Below are 26,498 nucleotides of genomic sequence, written 5' to 3'. Positions count from 1 at the left end.
TCTTGAACTAGCCATTTTCTAACAGCGTTAACTGTCAAATTTACATCCCGTCTTAATGCCACTAAAGAGTACGGGGGATGAAGAGTAAATGACAGCAGTGTAATGAGGAAGGCAAGGCATTCCTACTTTCTCTCCCCCCTCTTTTTCTCTAAGGAGACAGAGATTTCCACAATATGGGGGCTTTTTTCCCTCCTCCTGTGCCACGGCACAGTGATGGAGAGCTTACCTGTGAACTTACTGAAGGTGCGCATAACTTTAATTAGCATTGGGCTTTTATGTGAAAAAGGAATTATACATTTTTTGTAAAATTGCAATAGAATTAAATATAGGCAAACAGAATTCTGAAAATGACAGTGATGCACATAAGGAGACAATTGAGATCAAGTTTTCTTTTGTTAGTGTTTTTTGTGCATTCTTTTTCATAATGCATAACAACTGGAAATGACATCCTGTTCCCAATCTCTTCAACCAACCACATTATATTTGTAGTCCTTGGTGCCCAATGCACATAATTAAAAGAAAACAATGTTTAGTATCAGTATTTTGCTTCCGTACAACTAAAACAAATGTGTCTTATCAAGGAACTAACCACTTCCCTGTTTTTAAATTGCTATTTTTCCATTAGGTCAATTAAAAATGCTGAACTATTGCAGGGGACAATCACTTCTGACATTCAAATCAAATAAAGGGGAAATTGCCACAGCTTCATTGCTTTACATTGATAAGGTGAAAACATTATACAGTATACGTAGAATTAGTATGGCAAAGCATTTGACCTATTCTCTTTTTAAAACTCTAAAATATTGATTAGGCATCCTAGACCTAGACCTACTTGCCTCTCTTCTCAGGAAGCCTTTGTTTTAGTGGATAGTTGCTCTCCATTTATGCAAATAAGACAAGTTGAACGTTTTCTAAAGTCTGCATGTAATTAAAGATGGCATTTAAGCCTCATACATTATCATCATAATTCATTGATCAGGTCATATTTCCCATTATTCCAAGGCATTTTGTTGATGTCAGGCAAGGTAATGAATAGTTACGAGGGAACAAACACTGTTTAGCTACAAAATAAAACAAGCTCTGCAGATTGGATTATAAAGTAGACTGCTGGGAATGATTGAATATTGAAAAAGTAAACTGTGGAATGGGATAAATAATGGTTGTGTAAAAGCAAATGTGATTTCTTCATAATTGAATTTGGAATGGTGAACGATAGGTGCCATGTCATTGTGTCCTTTTACTCAATCAGTGGGGGAAATGCATATTCAATTTCCAATCTTCATTCTCGCACAACAGAAGAAAGGTTGTACCTTCCATCTTCGCCGTCATAATCAACCATGCAAGTGAACCTATGAATATGTAGTCCATTTCATCTGAGGGGTCGGACTCTGGGAGGGCAGGGCCAGCCGAGATGAAATCTGCGCTCATCTGATTGGACCGTATAACGAGTCAAACTGAGCTCATTTCATGCCAATCTGGTTGCCTCCAGTGAAACTATCCAAAAGGCAAGAGGCTACAGCGATTTGGAAAAGAAGAGACAACAGATAAATGGTGAAATGAAGTTGAAGGGGGCCTTCTTACCTTTGAGAAAGAAATATTTCAATTTAAATGTATCACTTCATCAGGGTAAAGTTCTCCAGCTTCGCGGCGCTGAGATTACACCAATTATACATCAAATGGTGAACTAGCTGCAAGTGAACAAATGCCTCGCGTGCTCCCGTTTAAAGGTTGGCTTTATGGCTGTTCACTTACAACCACAATTAGTCTGCCAGGTTGAGATTAAACACACCTTGATTCAGAGTTGTAGTGTATTAGTGAAGTCAAATACCACATATTTGTATGTATAATCTGTAATAAACCTCGTGCAATGACATGTACATAATATGCTTTTAGTGGCGTATGGAGGTAGCAGAATGCATATACTGTGAATAAACTACCTTTAATATATGCACATTAATCCCCTTCTTTTTATTTATACAATCATTATTTCTTTTTTTGATCAGTAACACAACCCGGTAGGGCTGCTTAATCGTATTTTATTCGCAATTACGATTTTGGCTTGCAATGATTACGAAAACAACGTAATCGAAATAAAACGATTATTTTTTTATTATTATAATTATTATTTAATTTTTTGGTTTTTCAGTTGAATTATACTTAAAGTTCAGGGTAACCAACTGTTAAAAACATACTGTTCCATTTTTTTTTTTCAATAAATGGATGTTTTCAAAGTAAATGGATAATCGTTTTTAATAATCGTGATATCAATTATTGACCCAAATAATCGAGATTATGATTTTTGCCATAATCGAGCAGCCCTACAACCCGGTAGACAATTTGCTGCCCAGCTATTATCTGTATATTATATTTTTTATATTTGTACCAGTAGTTCAGCTTGTTGTCTTTGTTTAGCTTTATGTCTCTGTGCACCCTCCAGTAAATGTTTCTCTTCATCGTCAATTATGAATTTTAAGCAAGTCGATTTTAGATGCTACTTTGGGATTACCTTCTCTTATGATTCATACTAAATAGATAGAGAATATCTTTTGTGTTATGTAACCACAACCATGTAGACAATTTGCTGTCCAGGTATTACTTTAGCATACATATTATCATGTGTTTAGCTTGTTGTCTTTGTTGAGCCCTATGTCACTATGCATCCTTCCAAAAATGTATCTTTTAACCAACGATTAAGAATTGTAAGTGTGTATATTTGAGACACTGCTTTGGGATAACCTTACTTTTAAATACCTTTGTTTACCCCTTACTGTTATTGTTCATATTAAATACAGTACATATTGAATTCAACTATCAGAAAGTAACTCATCATCATTGATTTATTGCAGTTGTTGTTTTACCCCTGAACTGAATACCCTACAATCCCAGGCTAAATATTTATGCTATTCCAAAGGATGAAATGGTATATCAATAACAACATTTTAAGGTTTATATTTCAGCTAAAGGATCACCTGCATCAGTCCGGGTGAAGAAGGGGGCATCTGGAGGACACAGGACTGGTTTGTCTCCATCCCTTCCTCCCGCTCTGCAGTCTGCTGCCGCTGAGCTATGCCTGTGGGCACAATAGATTTGACACAAGAGTGCTGATGAATCTCATCAGTTTAATGTGTTTATGCTCGCTAAGCCCTAAAAGCTTATTGCTGTTCAATGGAGTGCTACAAAGTTACCTAATTTCCCCCCTGGTTGTCTCTTAGCGCGCTGGCACCGCAGACTCCCAATAACATGGTGTACTCTGCAACCTGTGGAAAGACAGAGGCCACGCTGTGTCTCAATGATTTGTGTTATCGGCCAGAGAATAGACCTTGACAGAAATACAGATATTACTGGCTTTTTTTCCACCTTAAATTCAGCCCATGACTGTCTCTCTCCCTCCACATTGATCCCTTTTTACAGCCTTTTCACAGTAAGTACTTTAGTCTTATCTTCGCTGCTCCCACCTCGCCTGTCTCATATTCCGCCCAATAAGGCTGGCTGCCTATATGACAGCTAACACCCAGTATTAATTAAAATGTCATGCCTCCAAATCAATATTGTAAAACAGTTCAAACACAACTCATCACTACTGCTGTGATAAGTGCTTTTAGGTGACAGGTAAGTCTAAAGAAAGAGATTCAGGAGAATGGTATGACGGAATTATCCAGAGAGAACATGTAACATTAAAATGTATGACCCCCCCTATGCGTTACTTCATCACTCACAATTGCAAATTATCCACAGTGTCATGAAGTGTGCTGTGTTAAACTGACAGATCCATAAGTCAGCAGCAACAGGCCAGGAGGCTCGGCGCGAGAACTCTTTAGCTTCAGATGTCTGACTGCAATGCGTTAAAAGTGACTAATGCCCACTCATTTGGGAAGGAGGCTGTCAGAGGGGGATTTATCAGCGCCGCTAAAATAGCTGCAATCCATCTGATTACGCTCATGTTAACTCTGCTCTGTTTGGACAAAAAAAGGAGGCAGGTTGTAACTAATGCTTCACAATTAGTGCAAATGTTAGTGCAATATAGGCTCGTGCAATAGAAAGCACAATATGTGTTGCAAGCTAAATGCATGATAATACTATTCCGAATTGAGGATTGTGGTGCAGCAGAAATATTCCGTTCAGTTATGCTAATTTCAGGTTCATATTTAGTGTTTCTACTGTGACGTGTCTCCATGCTTTAATGTTCAAAAAGCTCTTTATTCTTCTGTGCTGCAGCACCTCTTTTCACCCTCTGTCTGAAACCAGAGCCCAGTCTGCTCTGATTGGTTAGCTGGCCGGCTCTTATAGATGTCCTGCCGCTTAGCCTATCACCTACAATGTGTCGGAGCACTAGCCAATAGAAGCGCAAGTGTTACATAGTTATGTAATGATGCTACGGAAGTAAACAAAGGAGTCCAATGGAGGCAGATTTAAGCCGTTGCAGATCATTGACATGCACTAAAACCTAAATATTATACAATACAGGAAGAGGAATAGCCCAAAAAGCATTTTAGGCATGAGGTCAATGATGAAAAATTATCAATCCTTCCAATATCGTTAATCATACCGCAATTAACTTTTCAGTCAACATAATTGCAATTTTTACTAATTTCACAGCCTTCTATGACAAAATGTAAAGGTTTTTGCCATGAAAAGTTTCTGAAAAGCCAATAAAACAGAGAACAACTTCAGTTTTTTCGCAATATCCAAACTATTATATGTGGCAAATATGCTTGATTCAAAACTTAGTGAGGCTGTACGTGTTCACACATACTCATTGTAAGACATTGTTCAGAAGCAAGGCTCAGGATATGGATAGAATGTGACAAATTCTGTCAGAGTAAATATGGTTTAATAAATGAATTAGCTTCATAAATAATGGCTGTAATGACATTTTAGGGAACAATAAGCCTAAGCGTTGTCAGGAAATAGTTGATGTATGAGTTTCATGCCTCAGCGGTTCCTCAAAATGAATAGGCTCGGGAAGATAGCAGGGGCCTGCAACGAGCCTATTTCCTCGAATTATCTACTTGTTGTCAATTTGCACAGTGGAATTACACATGCAAATTGAACTGCCTGCACAAACACCACTTGGAGATGATAAAAACAAATTAACAAAGGCTATAGAAGGAGGATTTATTTCACTGGCTAACCCAGGTCAAGCAATACATGTATTTTACAATTGTGTGTACCCAATTTTGCTGTAATTATATCAGCAAATTATTCTTTGTAATCTTATTATTTTTTTCCCCAACCTTCTCCTTACACACATAATTAACTTCCTTCATGTCCCCGCGAAAAGAAATCAGCGTGCCTCTGCATCAGTTTATTCTGATTTGAGGTTTTGTTCTCGTCACCTTTTAGCTGCAATCCAGAGGAAGGTGAGAGGTGAACAGTTTAGTGACACTGTTTAGTGTAACCACTTGGTAAAGGAGCAGAAGAGACACATCTACATAGCAGAAGTCACATGTTAAAATATAAATAATCACCTCTTAACATCATCCCTCATATGCGGAGGGAAATTAAGAGCCCCGGACCTCCGCGTTTGCTATTAGATATCTCATTTACTTTGTACACACAGTGCTAATCTGCACTAATGAATTCTGCCACACCAAGCCAGATCGAGATGACTTAAAATTATTACCACTTCCACAGATATGCCTTTCCTCATTTGAGGCTCAATTTGGCTGGCTCGCAAAAACAGTCTGTCACAGTAAGATACTAATAATTAGGGTTTTAAGATGATTAGTTTATCTCTGTGCTCTTACAGTCCTGCCTCTTATCCGCCATGGCCAAAACTTAATAAGAGGCTCTAAGTTTTAAACAGCCAACTCCAAATTACCAAGAAATGACTGAAATAATGAACTGGAGCACATGCCGGGGAGGGAGACACAGAGAAGGGGAGAGAGGGAGACACAGAGAAATGCATGGTGGGAAAGCTGAGAGACATTAATTCAAGTGTGAAATAGAACACAAAGTCTGGTAATCAATAAGGAAATGATTCAGACCTGTAATGCCAAAATTGTTTGGTATTAACAAGACTTTGTGACTCTCATTTACCTTCAGACGCTGCCATGCTCATCAACTTGTCACACAAGTAATTAAAGTCATGATAATGCTGAGTGAGTGATACCAGTTTCTGGTTCTATATTTTAGAGGATGACATGGAGATTTTACAAGTTCGAGATGACATTCAATATACTGTAGCATAAGCCTCATCAACCAAGTGTAATTTGAGCTGAATTTTGAAAAGCTGAACTGTGTAAATCTCCATTTTAGGGTACAAGAAGGTCAAGGGGATTGCAAGGTCTCCAGGTTGTTGCATTCAATGTCTGGCCCAATTTGTAATTATTTCCAGTTTCTGAAATATAGGATGCAATCAAAATGATTTGTATTGTATATTAACCTCGTGATTATCTTTTAAATTAATGTATTAATCACCTGTTCTTTCAAATGTAAAGGATATTTGCATAAGCCAACCACAAGATCCTACAGCCTATAATAATGTCTTACAATATCTATCCTGACCAACAGTATAAAACCCCAATCCAATCCAAAATGACTTTGTTTAGTGTTTTTAATTTACAATAAGGGCAGAGGAAGCAGCAAATATTCACATTGGGGAAGATTGAAACATATTTGTGACATTTTTACTTTCTGTCAATGCATACATTGTGTAATTGGAAATTGTTTCTGTACTTATCGGCTTTAAATCATAATTTTGCCAATTTCAGACTGTATTTCATGAAAGGCAAAGTGTCTGTATGGCTGCTTACATTTTACAAGTTTGGCCAATTGTGCTAAATGCAATGAATGGTATAATGTATCATACAATTAAAATATATAAAAAGAAGAACTGTTTAGGAATTGGCACCAAATTCTCTTCTTTGTATTAAACCAACTCTGATAATTTCAATTATTAGCTAGTCCTATACAACACTATAGTTTTAATTGAGATTTTTTGTTTCTTCCAGAAACTTCTTCCAGCCAGAGTCCAGCCAACCTGAGCCTGACCTTTTGATATTGGTTAGGTCTCACTTTATTCCTAATGCATATGGCACAGAGAATGCAGGCTATAATTTATGTAGATTATTGGCTTTGCAATAAAATGCAACCAAAAGAAAGCTAATGTGAATGAGTGTGAAAGAGCAATTTAAGGGTAGATGTGCCTGTGCCAGTGCCAGGGGCTATACAAGATTTGCATGCTAATCATTCTAATAATAATGTAATGCCCAAAGCACATTGAGCAAATTGCGAACCATTGGTCATAGAAGGAAGCTTATCTCGCAGAGAACATGACACAAATATAGGTTAACGTTTGAATGATTCCTGGTAATTCACGGACCTGTCAGTAGCCTGGCTCACCTCAATTAGAAATGCTCCACAACAGCCTGCTCTGGACTTTACTTCGCAGCAAAGACTATCTTAAAGTCCTTACATTTGTTCGACGCTTCTTTTCTGTGGTGTAAATGTCTTTTTAACGGGAAGTGTACACCATAAAACCGCTCTTCTTGTTAAACAGAACACCAAATTAACCCTAAAATGTTAAACGTTGCTCTTACCAAAACAACCAATAAGAGCCTTTGTATGGCCCTCGTGCTGCGCTGCTCTCATTCTCGATTGGACCATGTGCTCAACATGCCTAGCTTCCAGCCAATCGGTCCTTCTCAACAGTAACGTCACAGTGTTTACCCGGAAATGAGAGCCTGTTGCAACAGCTGTAATCTTTAATTTAGCCATTTCTGACTGTTTTCTGTCCAGATAAATAATACTTTAGCCTATAATCTGACTTTATCTACTGCCTCGATATGTATAGCGGTCTTTTGCCCAAAGGTTTCACCGAAGACGACCTCAGTCCGGATGACGATGAGGATGAAGCTGAGGAACAGAGAGAGGGAGAGCAGTGTGAGAGCTCTGCTGAAAAGTTGAGCTCTGTAGGGGAAAACACAGTCTCTGTGAAAGAGACACAGTCTACTCACACTGCATGTGAATCAGACAATGAGTCCCCGACATGCAGTATGCCTGGTATATCTCAGGAAATGTGGCAAGTATGTTGGTTTGGTGTGCATCTAAGCTAAGCATTTATTATGTGAAGTACTGTACTAGCTAGCTTTTGGTGTACCTGTTATTTTGTTAGTGGGGACTACATATAAAAGAAAGCTCTGCTTGATCTTGAGATATGGATGGTTTAAGAAGCCCTGTAAGACTTTTTGTATCATAATATAGACTATAAGATGTGTACAGCAGAGGTAGATCAGGGGTAGTAGTTGTATTTTGTGAATGTAATGTGTGTGTGTGTGTGTGTGTGTGTGTGTGTGTGTGTGTGTGTGTGTGTGTGTGTGTGTGTGTGTGTGTGTGTGTGTGTGTGTGTGTGTGTGTGTGTGTGTGTGTGTGTGTGTGTGTGTGTGTGTGTGTGTGTGTGTGTGTGTGTGTGTGTTAGAAATTCCAGGATCTACGGAAGAAAAAGGAAAAAATTAAGACAACGAAGGTCCCCCAAAAAAGAAAAAGAAGACGACACAAGAAAGGTATCCATCATAGTTACTATAATACAATAAACATGTAATGTTTGATACGGTATATTGATGTTGGGCCTTCCTTCTGTCCGGCGTGCATGTGTGAGATGTAAAGATCTACACAGCAAATTATGTTGTATAACTTGCAAAGACATCAAATATTTCATATTCTGGTCTTAATATTGTATGTAACAAATCACCCTATTGTCCCTCCTAGTATTACATTACATTACATGTAATTTGTTAGACGCTTTTATCCAAAGCGACTTACATACTCAATACTGTGGGCAATCCCCACAGGAGCAATTTGGGGTGAAGTGTCTTGCCCAGGGACACAATGACATGCTGACTGCAGTGGGACTCGAACTTGCTATCCCCCTGATTTGAAGTCCAGCACACTATCCACTGAGCCAGAGCCGCCTAGTAGACATGAAGACTTCTGTTTAGTGATACTTATATATTTTACAAATATTTAACTGTGTCTCTTATGTCAATCAACAGGAACAAACAGTGAGGAAACTACAGAGACAAGGTACCCTAACCCTATAAAAAATGTCTAACCAGAGAAGAGATTTTTTACAACATAAATCCGCATCATTCTTCACATGCAATTGTGTAATCTGGAAGTTGTCTTGCAGCCCTATCATATAATGATAAAAGCCTTTAACAAAAATAAAACAGACATGAAAGCTGTAATGTATGATCTAATATTAACAGTTAAGTTTAGTGCTGGTTGACCCTCATTACTAATTGACAGGAACATAGTCTGTAGGGACTTGGCTTGGGAACCGTAGGGTCGCCGGTTCAAGTCCCCGCAATGACCTTAATATGGAGTGTAGACTGCTACTTGGAGAGGTCCATGTTCACCTCCTTAGCACTGCCATGGTTCCCTTGAGCAAGGCACCGGACAACCAACCCCTCCCCCCACCCGATTCCTCCCCGGGCGCTGTACAATAGCTGCACAATGCTCCTAGTACTAGGATGGGTTAAATTAAAGGTCCAATTTCACTGTGTGTGCTGTGTGCATGTGTGTGACAAATAAAGAGGGTTTCATCCTCCGATTCTGATAACTGAATGGCTTTCGCTGGCCCAAAATCTATTGCATGCTATAGACAATGGAAGTATATATGATATTTAGTAATCACATCCACAAAATAGAGATAGTTTGTAATAAAGCAATTATTTACTTATTCATCTATCCATCAGTAAGCTCTGAGCCCCAATCAGCGTAGCATCATAGTTGTATTGTGTACTTTCTTTGTGTGTACAATAAGGGAGGTAATGACTAATTAAATAATAATTAAATGCCGGTAATGACCATAAGCATTATTTTTTCTTTTAACGTATCAATGTTGTTTCTTTCAGTTTTTTCGCTTACACAAGTTATACAAAAAACTATGTTTAAAAAACCCCGAATTAAAACACCATAGCAATCGTTTTTAAAAAAAATTCAAATGTTCTATACTGTAGATGTCGGTGTTACACAGCCCTAGTGAACAATATGTTTTATGCCTAAAATGAAACAGAATGTTACTAAAGAATTATCAGGAAATTAGCTTTATATATAAAATATTGTATTTCTTATTAATGAATCAATGGTGTTAGTTAGGTACATCATATTGTCCAAGTGAAATATTGAAAGTAACTACAGCTGTCAGATAATTATCCTGCAGTAAGAGGTACCTCTGAAATGTAGTGCAGTGCATTCAAAGTAACCATACTGTGTGATAGATGCTTATTCAGACTATAGTGAGATGGACAGTATTAGTCTGCCTTATCACAGTGCTGGGCTACATGTAATGAACATGAACTCTTTCCCTCTGTCAGCAGAGAGCATCAGGAGGAGCATGAGCAGCACTGGAATGAGCTTAAGCAGCATTTCGGTGTAAATGATCGATTTCATCCCCCTGCATGTTCCAAACCCCCTCCGAAGGTAACAAAGGCTCTTGCCTTCCAACTTATCTGCTGAGGTTTAATACTGTGTCAGTCGAAGCTGTTAGTAACACCTTCCCATCCTTTGTGTTTCCCTGACACTGTATCCTCTCATTGTCTTCTGTGATATGGATTAGAATACTCTCAACCTGACACTGAGATGAATATTAGGGATTATGTTTGGTTACATTTAGTGATAAGATTAGGATGAATCTCCTTTCTTGTGTGTGTGAGATTAAAGTGAAATGTAGGTTTTTGTTCCCCTCTGCGAAAAAGCTAATAAATGTAGCTTGACAAAAGAATAGTACCTGATACAGCCTCAGTGACTGCAGCTAGAGCATTTAAATCAATGGTTAGATAATAGATGGGCTTGTGTGTAATTCATCACTGAAAGAAATTATAACTTTCTTTCATTGGGATACATTTCTGCACTTGAAGATGAATGAACATTTTATGCAAGCGCTTGCAAATTGCCAATGAAGCAAAAATATTTGCAAGCTTGATGAACATTATAGCTGACCTACTGAAAGGGAACTGTGCTCAATTCAATTTGAAATCCTTTTAATGATTATTTTGGAGTATTTTGTGCTTAATTTATCTCAGAGCAGCATAAAATTGAGGTTTATTTTTTGCTGATTTTAGCCTCATTTTGAGGCCACTATGAAAAGGATAAAAGAAATGATTAACAAGCTGAATGAAACAGAACTTGTCACATCAATATAATGAGGGGCTCCTTTATCCCTCAAATGCAGTTCTTTGTAATTAATATATCATATTTGCTTTTATTCCGCCAAGTCTTTCACACAGTCATTTGAGGAAAAAGCTTACAAAGCAGCCAGATTTCATTAATTCATCTGCAACAGCATTTTACTTCAGTGACCTTAAAACATGTTTTGTGGCATAAAGAATGCTGTCAGTTAGAGTCTTGTTAGTGAGATACAGTAGACGATGATTGAGATCACAAGTCGGGTCTTATCAGTGTCAGATTTGGTTTTTATAAATGATAAAAAACATAACAAGCAACTAAAGTTACAGAAAATAGTTAAAATTGTGGGTTTTTAAGCCTGATGGTATCGTCCTTGTACTTTTACAGTTGAGTCAAGGTCCTCAGACAATACATCAGAGGGTACACATTAATACAGTGTAGTTTTTTAGCATGGTGACATTTTGGGGGCTGAAGAAATCCAGTCCTGCGCTTCCTCAGATAGGCTCATCACAGCAGAACTGCCATCAGTAACCGGGGGCCCTCTCCGCACCCCCTTCTGCTTCGGCCTGTAATGGAAATGTGTAATTAAAGAGTCACATGTATGTTTGGTAATCTCCTGTAGCATTTCTAAGATTTCCCCACTAATATCCAATCAAAAAGGTTTTCATTTGTGAAGGGAAATCTACATATTTGTAGTAATGGCAATCATATTAAAAATAAGGCCCTGGGGACTTTTGAAGTTACTCTTTGATTTTTTTTTCTCTCTCTACCCCTATTTAAAAAAAAAAAGAAATCTGAATTTTTTTTCCCTCTTCTGCAGTCCGGCCTAGAAAAGAGCATAGAGGGGGCCATCGCTGAAGGGGACATTGCAAAGGCGGAGGAGATGAGCGACAGACTCGCCACTCGAGAGGTACGTCGTGCTGATAAGAGATCTTTGGGGTGCTCCCGCTGTGACAAATCAAGCTAATGGATCCTTGGCCATTTCTGCTGCAAAGACATAGAGGAACAAAAACACACGCAGACACCCACCATTCAGTCCTGCAGCCCTTTTCCATTGCGTTAATGGAAAGCCCTCCCCTTAGTTTTGAAGTGCTGCAGTGTCTAAAGGACTTTTGGCTCTGCTTTTTAATGAAGGGTACATTGCTTTCAAGCCAACTGTTAAATCATTCTCCAGGTAAGAGTTTCATACCTTTGAAGTGTACATGTCCCGTAAATGCAGTGCCTGAAGTTTTGTAACTAACCGCCTTGGCAGGCATCAAGGATCAAGTGGTTTGAAACTAATTTAGCATAACATGTAGCCCACACACACATATAATTGTGGTTTAAAAGACATACAGCTGCAGTGTTACTTCTACAGCGGGGGAATTGCCGTACTTTGAGCATCAAAGTTAAACTTTTGTGTTTCATGATGCATGTTGCTTACAGCATCCCATAAGCTTTTATATTTTGTGATAATAGCAACACAACATGTGTCCTGGATTGCAATAGAGTTGCAAAGCATGCTGCTGTTTCAAAGTAGAAACACAGGAATCTCTAAACATAGTTTTCAATAAAGCTCATTTCGTCCATCAGTGTAGCATAGTGGACATGTCTATATACTGCATTACCCACAAGCTCCTGCTGCTCAGAAGAAGTGAGTCAGTGTCAAAATTGTAGTCAATTCAAAATGTGTCGTAGTTGCTTAATTTTGCCAAAAAGGACAAAGAATCTTAAACTGAAATGGATTTTAAGGAACCCTTTGAAACTTTGGGTAATAAGCGTTTGCCTTCCTTGCAGACCGATGTTAAAATCAATGCCACTAATGCATCTGTACACCAAATTTGAAGCTACGGCTATCAGCCAGTTAAAAACTGGAAACGGGATGAAAATAGCTTGTCTGCCTCTGTAGGAAGGTGACAAAATATGGCCAACAACTCTAAAGTTATCTAAGTAACACTTTATAACCTCATTTTGTGCCTTTTTTTCTGGGGTGCACTAGTAACTTCCTGGAGTGTCCACTTGTAAATGTTTCTCATGATATTCATGTTAGTAGTCAACCTCTTCTATGTCACGAGTCTTGGACCTTTGACTTTATCTGGAAGCACCACAGTTTTCTGCATAGATTAATAATACAGGCCCATCCCAATAGTCAAAGTTGGCCAACTGTAGGTTGTTTATTATTGTACATTAGAAAGATGAATGGGAAATATATTTCTGTAAGCAGAGGCAGTGATCAGACATCGCAGTAGAAAGCACTATCTGACCTTCATACTAGATAGTTAGCAGGGTAATAATATTCAGCAAGAAATTACTTCATAAAAATCATTAATGTCAGTAAATCTTTCAAACTTCCCCCTCGTGAATTAATAAAAAGGCACAAACAACAAGAATCTGTTTCCAAAAAAAATGAAACGGTTTTATTCTTTATTGAATTGGCATTACATGCGTGACCCAGGTATCTCCAGTGTTTAAGGGACATTAGTGTGCAGCGTCAGAGCCCTTAATTCTCCTCTTAACTGCTAGCAGGGAGGTCAAATATGGGGAAGTTAACTGAAAGCTCTTGTGAGTGGCACCTGCGCGGTACTTTCAGAAAGCCTCTTACAGTAGAGCGCTGGTGGATTGGTTTTAGTCTGAGCCGAGGTTCTCGCCTCCTTGGCACCTGCCTCGCGTCTTGCCAGCACCGTGATGGGACGTGACAGCAGTTTGGCAGCCACAACTCATTGTTTAGCAGCGATAACTTCCTTTTACACAAGAGTGTAGTGAGTTGACCATTTTGAAATCCCTTAAAAACTGATGTGACGTTCTTTCTCTTTACTTTTGAATACAAAGAATATTGATGAGCATAGCGGGAGTTCGAAGAGAAGTGGCAGCTGAAAGGCCAAAAGTTTGACAGATTCAGTTGGAAAAGGATTCTCTTATTTGTTAAACGATGCAGCCTGAAATGCAGATAGCATTAAGACCAATGTTTGTTTACAGCACTCCTGTTCACTTTTGACAGGAGCAGTGTGACAAACATTTAGACGATCAATAATCCCCGCTGTGGCCAGAATCAATTTCAAGGTTATAATTGAGTGGCTCATTTGGTACGGGACGGCTTAGATGTTTAATTTGTTTACGGTCATAACACCGAGACATGATTGTGGCAGGCTTTTTACTGGAAGAATGGGAACAGGTTTTCTACGCAAAAAATGCAAAAGCATTCCGACAGCTGTGAAGAACTAAAGAGGCCTGTTTGTCCCTCTAGGCATTGTTTTGTTAGGGAAACGCTGGTACATGTTAGACGACAATGTTTCAGTGTATTTTCATCCTCAATCTAACAGCTTCCCACTTATCTCGCTTAAGCAAAGGGAAATGGAAGGAAGATAGAGGGCTTCCTGTCAAAATCCCCTCTTTTATGAGACGGAAATGTTTGTTTCTGTTGTTTTCAGCTCCCTCAAATCAATTAATGATTTCCATTTGCTCCACTTTCTTCTTTTTAATCTGAACATTAAAACAATTTGGTAGGAAAAACTGTTTTGAAAGCTCCTTACAAATTCTGAGATATGTGTTCTTTCATCTGTCAAAACTTCTGAGACGCACTGCTCGGATATTCCAGGTTGTTTTTTTGATTCTCATTACAGTTTTTAAATACTTCCCAAGGCTCTAAGTCTTTGTTTTAGATGAATTCATGAAGACATTCTCTGCTTTTAAGTGAAAGCATTAACACCCCCGAAGATAGAGCAAAGAAATCATCCCCTTTTTAGGTATCAAAATATTATTTATGTCGACATTGCTTAGACAAAGCTCTCTGATGTATTCATTTAAACTGTGTTGATAAGGTTTATTTTCTCATAAAGATGTCTGTTGGCCCTTTTGGGTTTATTTTCACAAGCCTAAAAGACTCGAAATAATGTATAAAGCTTCTCACCTCTAAAGGAGGTCTTGTAGTTCAGTAGATTATAAGGTGCAAGTCCTCCAATTAAGAAGACTGGGTCTCCGCCCTTTGATTACTGCACATTATTTGACACTGCTGCTAGTTGCTAATGAATTCAGTAATTAGCATAACATGGAGTGACTGGCACATATAGTATAAACGGCTCACTGTGTCAGGAGGCTTGATCGCATCCAGCAGCTCATATTTGACAGATTGATTTTGCAGCTATTCCTGGTAACTGAGTCAGTGCAGAAAGCTGATAACTCATTAGTAAAACACAGTTTCCTACGTCATGTAAAGTGTAGAATGAGCTACAGGGACATTTATAATGTACTGGTTCAGTATGTTTACATAAAACAAAAGTTATACAGTATCTCTTTCCATCCATATTTAGGCATGTTATCCGAATTATGATAATAATAATAATACATTTATTTTGGGGGCGCCTTTCAAAACACCCAAGGACACCTTACAGGGTTACAGATTTACAATTTACTTTTACAATTTTACCTTACAAATTAAAACAGTGGATTTAGTGAAGTATCAGCCGGAGTAAGACAAGACAAACAACAGGAAATTGACTACAAAAGGACACAAAAGGACACAGAAGGACACAGAAGGACACAAAAGGACACAGAAGGACACAAAAGGACACAGAAGGACACAAAAGGACACAAAAGGACACAGAAGGACACAGAAGGACACAGGGTACAGATTATAGAGAACATGCCAGTTTGAACAGGTGGGTTTTGAGTTGTGTTTTGAATGTCGTTATGGAATCAGACTGTCGGATGTGTCGTGGCAGGGTGTTCCAGAGTCTGGGAGCCGAGCAGCTGAAAGCTCGAGCACCCATGGTTTTGAGGCGATAGCTTGGGACGGTGAGAAGTCCTACGGACGAAGAGCGGAGGGTGCGGGAGGGGGTGTACTCCTGAAGGAGGTCAGAGATGTAGATGGGGGCAAGGTTATGGACAGCTTTGTATATGAGTAGAATGTTTTTGTAGTCAATACGGTAGCGTACAGGAAGCCAGTGTAGCTGAGTGAGAATGGGGGTGATGTGGTCGGATGAGTTGGTGCGGTTGATGATCCGGGCAGCAGAGTTCTGGATTATTTGCAGTCTATTGAGGAGCTTGATGGGAAGGCCAGTCAGAAGTGCATTGCAGTAATCAATCCGGGATGTGACGAATGAGTGGACCAGGATTTCAGTGCTGGGTTGGGACAGAGATGAGCGGAGTCTGGAGATGTTCCGAAGATGAAAGAAAGCGGTGCGGGTGATGTTTTTTATGTGTGGTGCGAATGAGAGCGAGCCGTCCAGAATGACACCGAGGCTTTTCACTTGGGCAGCGAATGGTACGGGGAAGCCGTCGATGATGATGTTTGATGCTGGGGTGTTATCTGAATTGGTGAGGGTGGATTTGGAGCCGATGAGCAGGGCCTCAGTTTTGCTACCGTTAAGCTTCAGGAGGTTCCTGCTCATCCAGCTCCTGATGTCCTCAAGGCAGGTGGTGAGGGAGGTTGGGGGGGTTATTATGCCAAGTACTGTACCTATGATGCTTCGTCCTATACTCACATTTTCTACGTGTTATTTTGTCCTATCTGCAGGCAGGTGCTTAGAAAGATCATAGTAGTATAAAACCTGCAAAGGGAATTCTTGATTGTTTCATGCAATGTCATGCAACTAACTGGTAATAAACTATAGGATTAATACGAATATTGTTTTTCATTGAGCATTATGTTTTGCAAAGATTTCTTGAAGCTTAAAATCAACATAAAAAAATAGTCTAACAATCTTTTATTGTCACCTTATTGCAGATGATATTGAGACATAGGGTTTGACTATTCTTTTAGGCAAATAGAATAGATAGTCTTACCCAAATGTAGTGAACTGTTCTGGATCATATACACATTTTGAATTTACAAGACAGATTTGTCAGCATAGAGAATGTTCACAATCAACCACAGATGGAATTTCAACAACATATTTTAAGAATAATAAGAGTCTAAATGTGGATCCTTGTGGAACTCCACATGCAACAACTTCTATGTATGGCCTACAAATAACTTGGGTGATTCAAACCAACAAACCACTAGGTTATCACACACATTAGCTTCAAACATATTTAAATGAATCATACATCTTTTAAGGTTGATATTATACATATACATTTTCTTTACCCAGATCGGTAATGCCAATACAATTATGAACTAATTGAATGAAATGTGAATTGCCCATGCAGAGTCAATTTGACCTGGTGTTGCTGTACCCTAAATAAAGGGTAATAAACGGCTTCTGTACGCCACTTTCTTCGTCATACATATGAACCTTCTCATTGTAGTATTACTTAAAACATTATCCTTACCATAAATCATTTCTTCCTCGCCCTTTTTTCTCTTTGTATAACAGAGCCACTGAGGTCTTTTGAAATAGTCAGGAGCTGTACTTTATATATAGTAAGTGGGCATATTTCACCACAAAAGACTGTCACACCATGTTAGAGCTTACAGTTCCCCCATAGCACTCATCACAGCTATTAGAGTGGCATTACCACTTCAAAACAGAAACTCTCTTAGTCTATAACAATAGTCCATTTCATTACTTCCAGAAGCTAAAGAATATGGAAAATAAAAAGTAGTTAAATGGCTGCTGGCCTCTTAAACCAAGAAGAAAGAAGAAAGCATGCAATGGCACCAAAGAAACAAAGAAACATGTTCTAAAAAGTTGCATTTGTTGTTGGTTTGTGAAGGGCGAGAGAGCCAGGCACTACGGAGGTTGAGTATATTTCAGCCACAACTGGTGTTGCACAGTTCTTTATTTAAAACACTTTCTTAAATAGAACGTATTATGCTTATTTCCAGGTTCATAATTGTGTTTGGAGCCTCTTCTATGACATGTTTCCATGCTTTAATGTTGAAAAGGGTATTTTTGTACTCATACTGCCTGAACCTCTTTTCACCCTCTGTCTGAAACCAGAGCCCAGTCTGCTCTGATTGGTTAGGTAGTCGGCCCTGTTGTGATTGGTCAAAGCCTTAGAGATGTGTCAGAAATGTCCCACTTCTTAGCAAATCACGTACAATGTGTTGAAGCGCTAGCCAAAAGAAGCGCAAGTGTTACATTGTGATGCCACTATGACACCGAGGTAAACAAAGGGGTCAAATTGAGGCGTTTTAGGCAGGGGGGAGTGTGTGGGAGAGAAACTCTGTGGAGCTTTGGGATTTGATCCTTTGCAGACCCTTTACATGCACACAAACCTATATAAAACACTACAGGAAAGGGCACATCTCAAAAAGCATAATAGGGCCCCTTTAACTAGAACTAGATGGAGCTGCAGTGTAACAATTTTGTTTACTTGAACTCATTATTTACATTATCTTTAAATAATGTATAAAAGTGATCATGTTGTGATTTTTTTTTTTTTTACAGAAAATCTGTAAATAAAAAACATTTGTATGTAGTCTCTAGATGACCTCTTGTAAGCCAGTACTTCTCTGCAGCACCACAATACTTCATTCTGAATTATATTTTTCACCAAATATTGCGCTTACTGCGATTCGATACAATTGCGTTTCATTGTGCCGCCACAGATCAAATGCATTAGGGTATAGTGGATATTTACTGCAACAATCTTACCTCAAAGTTCCCTTTACATATCCTTTAATCAGCTGCTATATTTCCATTTAGCTACGTAAAATAGTTTGTGTATTCGCTCTGTGATTTGAATCCGCTTCCAAAGGAACCAATCCAAAACATTATGGGTTCTCATTTGACCTATGCCACACCCTGTCACCAAGGCTCATACACATTTGACCAGTCGTTTTTCCCTAAGTCTGCTGACAAACCAATAAACAAACAAAACTTCAAAATGAATCTCTTTTTAAAGCGGGTATACACATTGTATAATATTATAGTATAAAATCATGCTGCATTTACTAGTCTTTTCCTGCCTTTATTGTGTTAACTAACCGTTCACTAATGCCTGAAACCATCTGCCTCAACAACCCTAATCTAGCCTCAGTTTTGACTGGTACTTCCTGTCCTCTGGATGACCTTTGGCTGGCGACCCCCTCTTTAACTCATGTTGAGCCAAATTAACCTGATCAGCTTAAACTGTTAGAAATGTGCCCCTTTCTAATAGTTAGATCACTTAATAATGAACCTAATGAATATGTATTAACTGGAGCCATTTATGCTTTCTGTAGTGTTTGAACTTGCGGATGGTTATAATATCCCTCATTATGTCCTAGCTCGTATTTCAATAGAAGCAGCAGCTGAAAGGAAAAGCCCCACTGTCCTTGAAATCTACCCTTTGGAAATCCTTGCCTAAACGCTGTGAAACAAAGGTGTCGCGGCATTTTGTCGGAGGAGACATGGTGGCTTAGTTTAAACAAAGAGCTGAACTAAGAGTGTTTCATGATATTTGTGTTATTTAGCACCTTTTATTTTCCTTCTTCTCACCATCGTCTCCCTGCCGTGCCCCGTGTTTGTAATCAAAAAATTAATGAGCACCGCTTTTGTTCCAAAGTAGGCTTTATCAGATTCTGACGTTCCCCCGCCCCATCGCCCGGGCCCCCCCTCCCCCCCAGGCCGCCTCACAGAGAGTTTAGGGAAACTCTCCCCTTTGTTCATTTCTCCTTCAGCATAAGCAATTTATCACTGAATGAACTTTTATTGTATCTCCGGATGACTCAAATTACATTTTCGCCCATTCATTTTGAAATGGATTTTTGAAATGGGTACTAAGCTTTTATCAAATGCCTGAGAATCTCATTTGGATTATTGTATTTCATTAATTACTTGATAGACAAAGCATACTTTTCAATGTAGATTTGTGTGCTGTTTAATTAATTAGCATGTTTTCTCTTTTAATTAAAGCATTTCTTTTTTCAAATTAAAGCCCACAGCAAAACACATATATAATTTGTTTGTAATTAGGCCTTAATTGGTGGTAGTGGAAGCTTAGCACCCTCGGTTTCTTTTTTCACGATTGCCATTTTTATTGCCAGTCACTCATTAATTAAACTGTTTTTTCTAATTAGCTTATAAAACTGTTGATGGCATATTATTGTAAGTGTGAGTTCAAAGCTTGCTAATAAGCCTACGCTACTCAGAAGAGGCGAGATAATGGAATGTGCACAAAGCGGTCGAACTTTTAGAGATTTTTGTGTGTCTACTCCCTAAAGATGATATGTCATGTGTATCTTGCATCAGATTACTAATAGAGAAAATGTAGACATGGCTGTTCTGCTGTGCCTTCCCTGGAGTCACTTTTCTTTCTGCTTGCCATGTAATTCTGTTTGTCAAAGTGCAGGAAAGATTATACACAACACATGAAACAGTGTCGGGATAACTCTCGGGAGGTTCCTGCTGTGTTATTTGGACTTAGCTTTGCATTGGGAATCATGGCATTTTGTAATGGTTAATGCTTTCCCATTATACAGTGTTTAATTGTACTTGCTGTTGCTGACTTAAGTATTTGGGGACTCATTTCTGAAGTAGAAATACAAGTTACAATTTCAGATTGAAATCTACTGACCAGTGTTTGGATGGAACTAAGTGCCCTTTATAAGTAATGAACTTAGCTATCAATTCAATCACTTTTATTTCACTCTTCATACTAAAGGCGCACTGATAGATATTCGCCACACTGTATGTAGCAGACAAATATTCTATGAAATGTCTGATTTGATCTCATTTATAATTTAACTCTACTATAACACAGAGAAAAATGTTATACTTATTTGTGTTGCTACTAAATAAGCTGTAGTTATTTTACATATTAAGATTTAACTTGCAAAACGTGGGATGATCCTATAAAATATGGTGCATTATTTTATGTTAAACCACGTAATGGTAGTCATTTTGAGCTAACACATTTAGTAGGTCAACAGAAATGTATCTGTGACTATTTTGACTAATAATCCTTTCATTCTTTTCTTTCTAGCAGAAATGCCAATCATGCACTGGTTCCAGCTTCTTCAAAATGAGGATTTTCTCCTGTCCTGTATCTTAAATGATGAAATGATTGGGTTGGACTATTGGTTGGACAACACAAGCTATTTGATGATATGCTCAGGGGAATCTGCATTTCTCACTATAGATTACAGACCAAACAATTAACCAAGAGAAGAATAGGAAGACTAATCAGTAATAAGAACGATCATAAGTTAGCTTAAACTACTACAACAGTAAAATGCTGCCAGCACATCCATGCATTAGTAAGAATAATATATAGTAGTATGTCAATTGCAGCAGCCATTTTTATGTACTTTAATTCTTCCACTTTATTATGCTAATATTTCCTATGTACGTTTACACAAGTAACCTTTCCACAAAAAAACACATTTGGATAATAGATTGTTTTAAACCTTTAGGTGTGTTTGTTCACATGTAATAGAGTCCATTGTCTTTTACAAGACCTCGAGCTAATTCGCATCCTTTGTGTTCACTCCTTTACTCTATTACTTGTATTGAAATGAACTAACTGAATGAAACTCTCTCCTTTCTTTGTAAAGCGATATGGGTGGTATTGATCGACCTCTTGATCTGTTGACCCTATGTCGCTGCAACACTGAAGCTCTGCGGCCACATTTGTTCTCCCCCTCCGCCTCAGTTCTAAGAAATGATGCTGCAATAACACACAAGCTGCCTAATCTGATATTCATTCCTTTCTTATTCAGCCTTGCTTTTACAAAGTTGACTAAGGCCACATTATTTAGGCATTAAGGTAGTGTGATAAGGGAATTAGGCTGGTCATTAATCGTTTACACGTCAAATGCAGCAGAGCAGCTCGGGGAGGTGATTTAGCGAGGCAAAGCCATATAGCCCTTGTTAATCCACCTCTCACACGTTTTAATTGGAAGGGGCTTCCTGGATAGGAAATGTATGAATGGGTTTAAGGCCATTTCTTTCCTTAAAGCCATCATTTATTTCTTATTGTTAAAAGCAGCTTTACCACTTTATCCACATGGAGATGTATTTTTATCACCTTCCATTCAGCTATTGTCTTATTGCACTTGCTGTTTAATTGCCGAGTTCCTAATGCTTCTTTTATTTTAAACATTTCACAAATGATGCAATAGAACAATGAGTGCGATACAGGTTTATCTTGTGCAGGGCTTATACAGATTTTATTTTGCGTTCAGGCCCCATGTTTAGGTCTCCACTTGAATCTCCATGACGACCCAAACATGAATGAACAGAAAACGGTGCTGTTGACTTAACCCTCCTCGTGGCCCTAAGCTGCTGCTGCTGCAGTGCCAGCATTGTGTGTGAAGATTTTTTTTTTTTGCCCTCAAATCTTCCAAAGGTCAGAGTATTAATCCTCTGAATAAACCTTGTTTTTAACACGGCTGTGCCCAGGCCACACACGAGAGAGACACACAGAAGCATGGCCTGTGATGGACACTTGATTGTATATTAATGCGAGGTGGAGTGGGAAGAATTGTCTTTAAGGAGCCACACAAAAAAAGGATGAAGTCTGTCTCCTGCTTTTTATTCCAGCTCTCATTCTTATTTCCCACCAGCCTCTGATGGGAAAGGATTTGCCACTAAGATGCACGTAAGGGGAGGGGGGGGGGAAATCCTGGAAAGTGGATCAAAAAAGTAAATGAAAAATAATGTCATATTACGGAAAATATGAGAGGCTAATTTGTGCCGACTTTTTGCTAATTTTGTTCTCGCCACAGAAAGAGGAGCCGTCACCTGCTCGGCGCCACAGCGCTGACAGTGCCAGTGATCCATGAAATAAGCTGCCGCTGGCTTTGTTCAGATAAGAATGAACAAATCTGCACAATGTACTGCTCTCGGAATCTCATTTTCATACTTGCATGCAGGCTAAAAGAAATAAGCTGTTTGCAGGCTTGATTAATCAGACATTTGAGGGCTTTTTTTTTTGTCTCTTTGATCTGCTCTGTCTCCTAGGTAACTTGGTTGACATTAATGTTGAGCCCCAGTAAAGACAATCAGGGATTGTAGACTATACTGAAAAAAAAGGAAAGACCTATAATGCTTTAAATATAGTAAACGCTATGTTGTGAATTTAAAAGAGCGGGCGAAATGAGGGGCATGGAAGTGGGTTTTAATTTAGCTTTTGGAATGTTTAGGAAGGCGTGTTTTTCTCAAGACCTTTTGCATTTCAAATGCAACCCCACAGGAGAGCAGGTTAATGTGGGTAATCCTGCTGAAGAAAAAAAAATGTCTGCCTGTAAATCTCCAAATGGAACCGTTTAGCATCATGCAGTTTCATTTCATATGCTCCCAGAATGAGCTAAAGTGTTTTCCCCCCAAACACTAGAGAGCAGGAGCTGTTTAGATTTGTCAACAATTTAATAAACGGCTGGTTTATAATCTCATTGCAGACACTCAAGAAGCATTTAGCACCGACACCCTCCATCACGTAGCAGGGAAGCCTTTATGTGGCTCTATCTGCTTGCAAATCGCCTGCAAATGTAAAAGCAATCGCCCGTTATAACTCCCTTTTTAAGAGCAGCGAACATGATTTGAGGAAGAAAAACCTATAAAATGGCAAAGAGCTGAAGAGCTGTCATAGTATGTGCGCTTCAGGTTATGCAGACGCTTTCACAAATCTTCCAGTGGCTGTATAGATGAATGCCTTGAGGGCCCAGCCGGAGCCCAGCACTTGCAGCCAGCCGGAGCCCTTATCTTAAATCCAAGCAAAGTACCATTAATCTTTTTGAAAGACCTTTATGGCTTTTAATGTATCCCAAATTAGAACATTTTACACCCTTGGTTCCTGAAATATGGTGATAAAAAGCCTTTAGAGTTTAATTTCTCCTGCCTGCTCGCTCTGACCTGCTTAATCCCAGCATGCATTAGGAGATATTTTAGTTTCAGTCTTTCTAATAAAGTTTATCCCACTTAATTATAATTGAAACATTTTTTTTCCCAGCAGGTCTTTTTTTCTTCTTCTTTTTCTTCAAGTGGCGCAGTGGTGGCACATTTCTTCATTACCTTAAGACTCCCACCATCCCACCCCACACCCCCCACCCTTGATTGTACTGTGAATATTACTAGAGAATTACCCAAAGGTTTGGTGAAATAGTTCCAAGTTGTTTATGGAAGTTTGCCTTTGCTTGAATAATACATCTCAGGAGTGACGGAGGAGGAGGCAGGGCTTTTCCCTTTGTTTCCCGTGCTCCTGTGTGACTGGGGTTATTGGGATTATTCTGCTTCACAATACATGTCGTCTTCCCTGGGATTTGAATGTTTGCCTCTTGCTGTCACGGTCATTCTCTTCACTTCTGATTTCAGGGACTGCCTGCAGTACTCCAAACAGAAAAGTCTATTTTACACCGGTGGTGAGCGGGAAAACATGCTATTGCAAGGAGAAAACAGAAAAATGCTGAAATGTTTTTCTCATGGTTTATTTACCCCCTTATTTCATTTGTAGATTAAACAAGGAAAGAAAAGCAGCAATCAAAGAGAAACAATGAGTGTGAGACACTATTAGCCATGAGCAAAACAAAGATGACTCCTCGAACAAAAGGCGAAATAGATTAGAATAATTGTAATAAAAAGGTGCTATTGTAATTTATGGAGCCATTGGGCACGTCACCCCCCACTCACATATTCAACAATAACATTTTTGAACGCTCTTATTTAAACTGTATTTCTCTACCTATTACTTTTCATTGAACATTGCCCTATAACATATTTTGAGAATGTGGACCATTGCAGTTTTTTTAACAGCTTGAATTGTTGCAGTTCTTAAACCGAGTATCAAAGCAGTGTCAAAATCTAAGTTTTAATGACTTATTGTATTCATTATTGACAATTTGTCACTAAAATAGGAGATCACATTATCAAAGAGCCCATGGGGTGGTCTTCAAATGTATTTTTTTGACTGACCAACAGTCAAAAACCCAAAGATATTAAGTTGAGTATAAAAGAAGACTAAGTAAACCAGCAAATACTGATAGTTAAGAGATGGAATATGTGAGTTATTGACATGTTTTTTTTACTTGGTAAGTGAAACGAATAATCGATTGCCGACATTTTTGCTTGACTGGGCAAACGACAAATGTTCAGCTTTAATGTCTGTTTCAGAAACACTTTAATTTACAGGGGAACCATTCAACTGGGAAGGAGAGGAGTTGTTTGTTGTATTATAACAGATGCACATTTAACAGTTGACAAACCCAACTTCTTACTTTTTCACAAAACCAAATGCCAAATATATATATTTTAAACCGTCATTATGAGTTCATTAGACATGTCAATTGTCCAAATATTATTCTTCACTTGCTCTTTTTATTCATATTTCACAGGCTGCTGCTTCATCAGTGTTGCATCATGCTGAATGCAACACTGTGACATACTGCATGTCCTACCGTCCTAATGCAAAGAGTGTTTAATTCTAGGATATCAGGGTAAGGGTGGTTCTGTGTGGAGGGGCCGCAGAGGAGACACTGAGGAGAAGCCACCCTGACACATCAGTCAGGCAGAGAGGCTTTTTTGTCGCACAGACTGATTTCCATTCCCTAATGGGCCTCTCCTCTGTCTGCCTCTAAATAGCTGGCTGTGAAAATCGCTCAAGCCGCTGATTGCCGTGACTTTGTGCAACACAAACAGGAAGAGGAAGCTTTGAGGGCAGCGCAGAAGAGGAAGAACCAAATATCCTGGGGGTAGGACATCTCTCTGTGTTTGTGTTCACCATCATTTATCTGCCATGTGTGACACTCGAGTCCAGTTAAGAGTGAGCTATGGAACTGGGCATTATAAATTGAAGTTGGAAGCTAGAATTGATTCATACTGTATGGGTTCAGTTATTTCATGTTATTTTCTGTTTTTGCAGGTTTGAGGCCAAAAGACGATGGGAAACCAAAAGCAACATGGGCTTCATGTGACAAACACGGAGAAGAACTGTTATATTTTTAAGTGAATATGATGTGGTGTTTTTTTATGGAGGACTGATCCTCTTTGTATATTTGGAAGGCTTCTCAACAGCGCAGTGTGAGGGGGGGAAAAGTCACACAGTTGGCTGAGGAAAAACCAATCCAGAGAGCACAAGAGAGCGAAGAAATTATGGAGCATTCAAATTAATTCCTAAGGCGCCCATTGGTGTCTGCATTGTGTTATTTTTCATTACATTTCAGTGATTTTAAGCGTTCTGGCCTTTTTCTTTCCCCCCCTTCAAATTAAATCTGGTGTACATTACTGGATGATGCGTTTATTTATTGCTGTAAAGTGGGTTAATCATGAAGGCGCTCCTTTCTTCTTCCGAGGAAGAGAAAGGAAAGATTAGGGCCCTAATGCAATGTACAGGATAATGTGCGATAGGATTTGGGAGAAGAAAACTAAATGTGGCTGCTGTAAACAGTTGTGAGCAGTTGTAAACTGGAAGTTTAGTTTTTTTTGGGGGTGGGGAGATGTAAGAGGGGGAGCTTTGCTGTTGGCCCTCACCCATGCTGGGAGACATGCTATTGTTTCTCAATCCCGAACAAGAGGCACGCGCTGTTTCTC

The 26,498-nt window shown here is 38.9% G+C and overlaps 1 protein-coding gene and 1 long non-coding RNA gene across 3 annotated transcripts; one reads left to right on the top strand and one right to left on the bottom strand.

The window, feature by feature from the left end:
* Positions 1-3,034: 3,034 nt before the first annotated feature.
* Positions 3,035-7,470, bottom strand: LOC139435289 (uncharacterized). Its single transcript, XR_011644571.1, has 3 exons — positions 7,345-7,470; positions 3,186-3,257; positions 3,035-3,070 (listed from the first exon to the last, which is right to left on the bottom strand). It is a non-coding gene; the product is annotated as an uncharacterized lncRNA (long non-coding RNA).
* A 179-nt stretch (positions 7,471-7,649) lies between these two features.
* On the top strand, positions 7,650-26,192 carry fam204a (family with sequence similarity 204 member A). 2 transcript variants are annotated; one of them, XM_034100071.2, is made up of 7 exons: positions 7,650-8,027; positions 8,420-8,504; positions 8,994-9,024; positions 10,320-10,425; positions 11,951-12,040; positions 25,551-25,660; positions 25,831-26,192. In XM_034100071.2, exons 1-7 carry the CDS (start codon positions 7,788-7,790, stop codon positions 25,880-25,882), a joined length of 714 nt encoding a protein of 237 aa, XP_033955962.1. In that variant the 5' UTR covers positions 7,650-7,787; the 3' UTR covers positions 25,883-26,192. The 2 variants fall into 2 exon arrangements, with proteins under 2 accessions (XP_033955962.1, XP_033955963.1); XM_034100072.2 differs by having other exon boundaries at positions 7,651-8,027; positions 10,323-10,425.
* Positions 26,193-26,498: the final 306 nt, after the last annotated feature.

Source organism: Pseudochaenichthys georgianus, chromosome 15 (genome assembly GCF_902827115.2).
Source record: "Pseudochaenichthys georgianus chromosome 15, fPseGeo1.2, whole genome shotgun sequence".
NCBI lineage: Eukaryota > Metazoa > Chordata > Actinopteri > Perciformes > Channichthyidae > Pseudochaenichthys > Pseudochaenichthys georgianus.
This window is presented reverse-complemented; position numbering and strand designations above follow the sequence as displayed.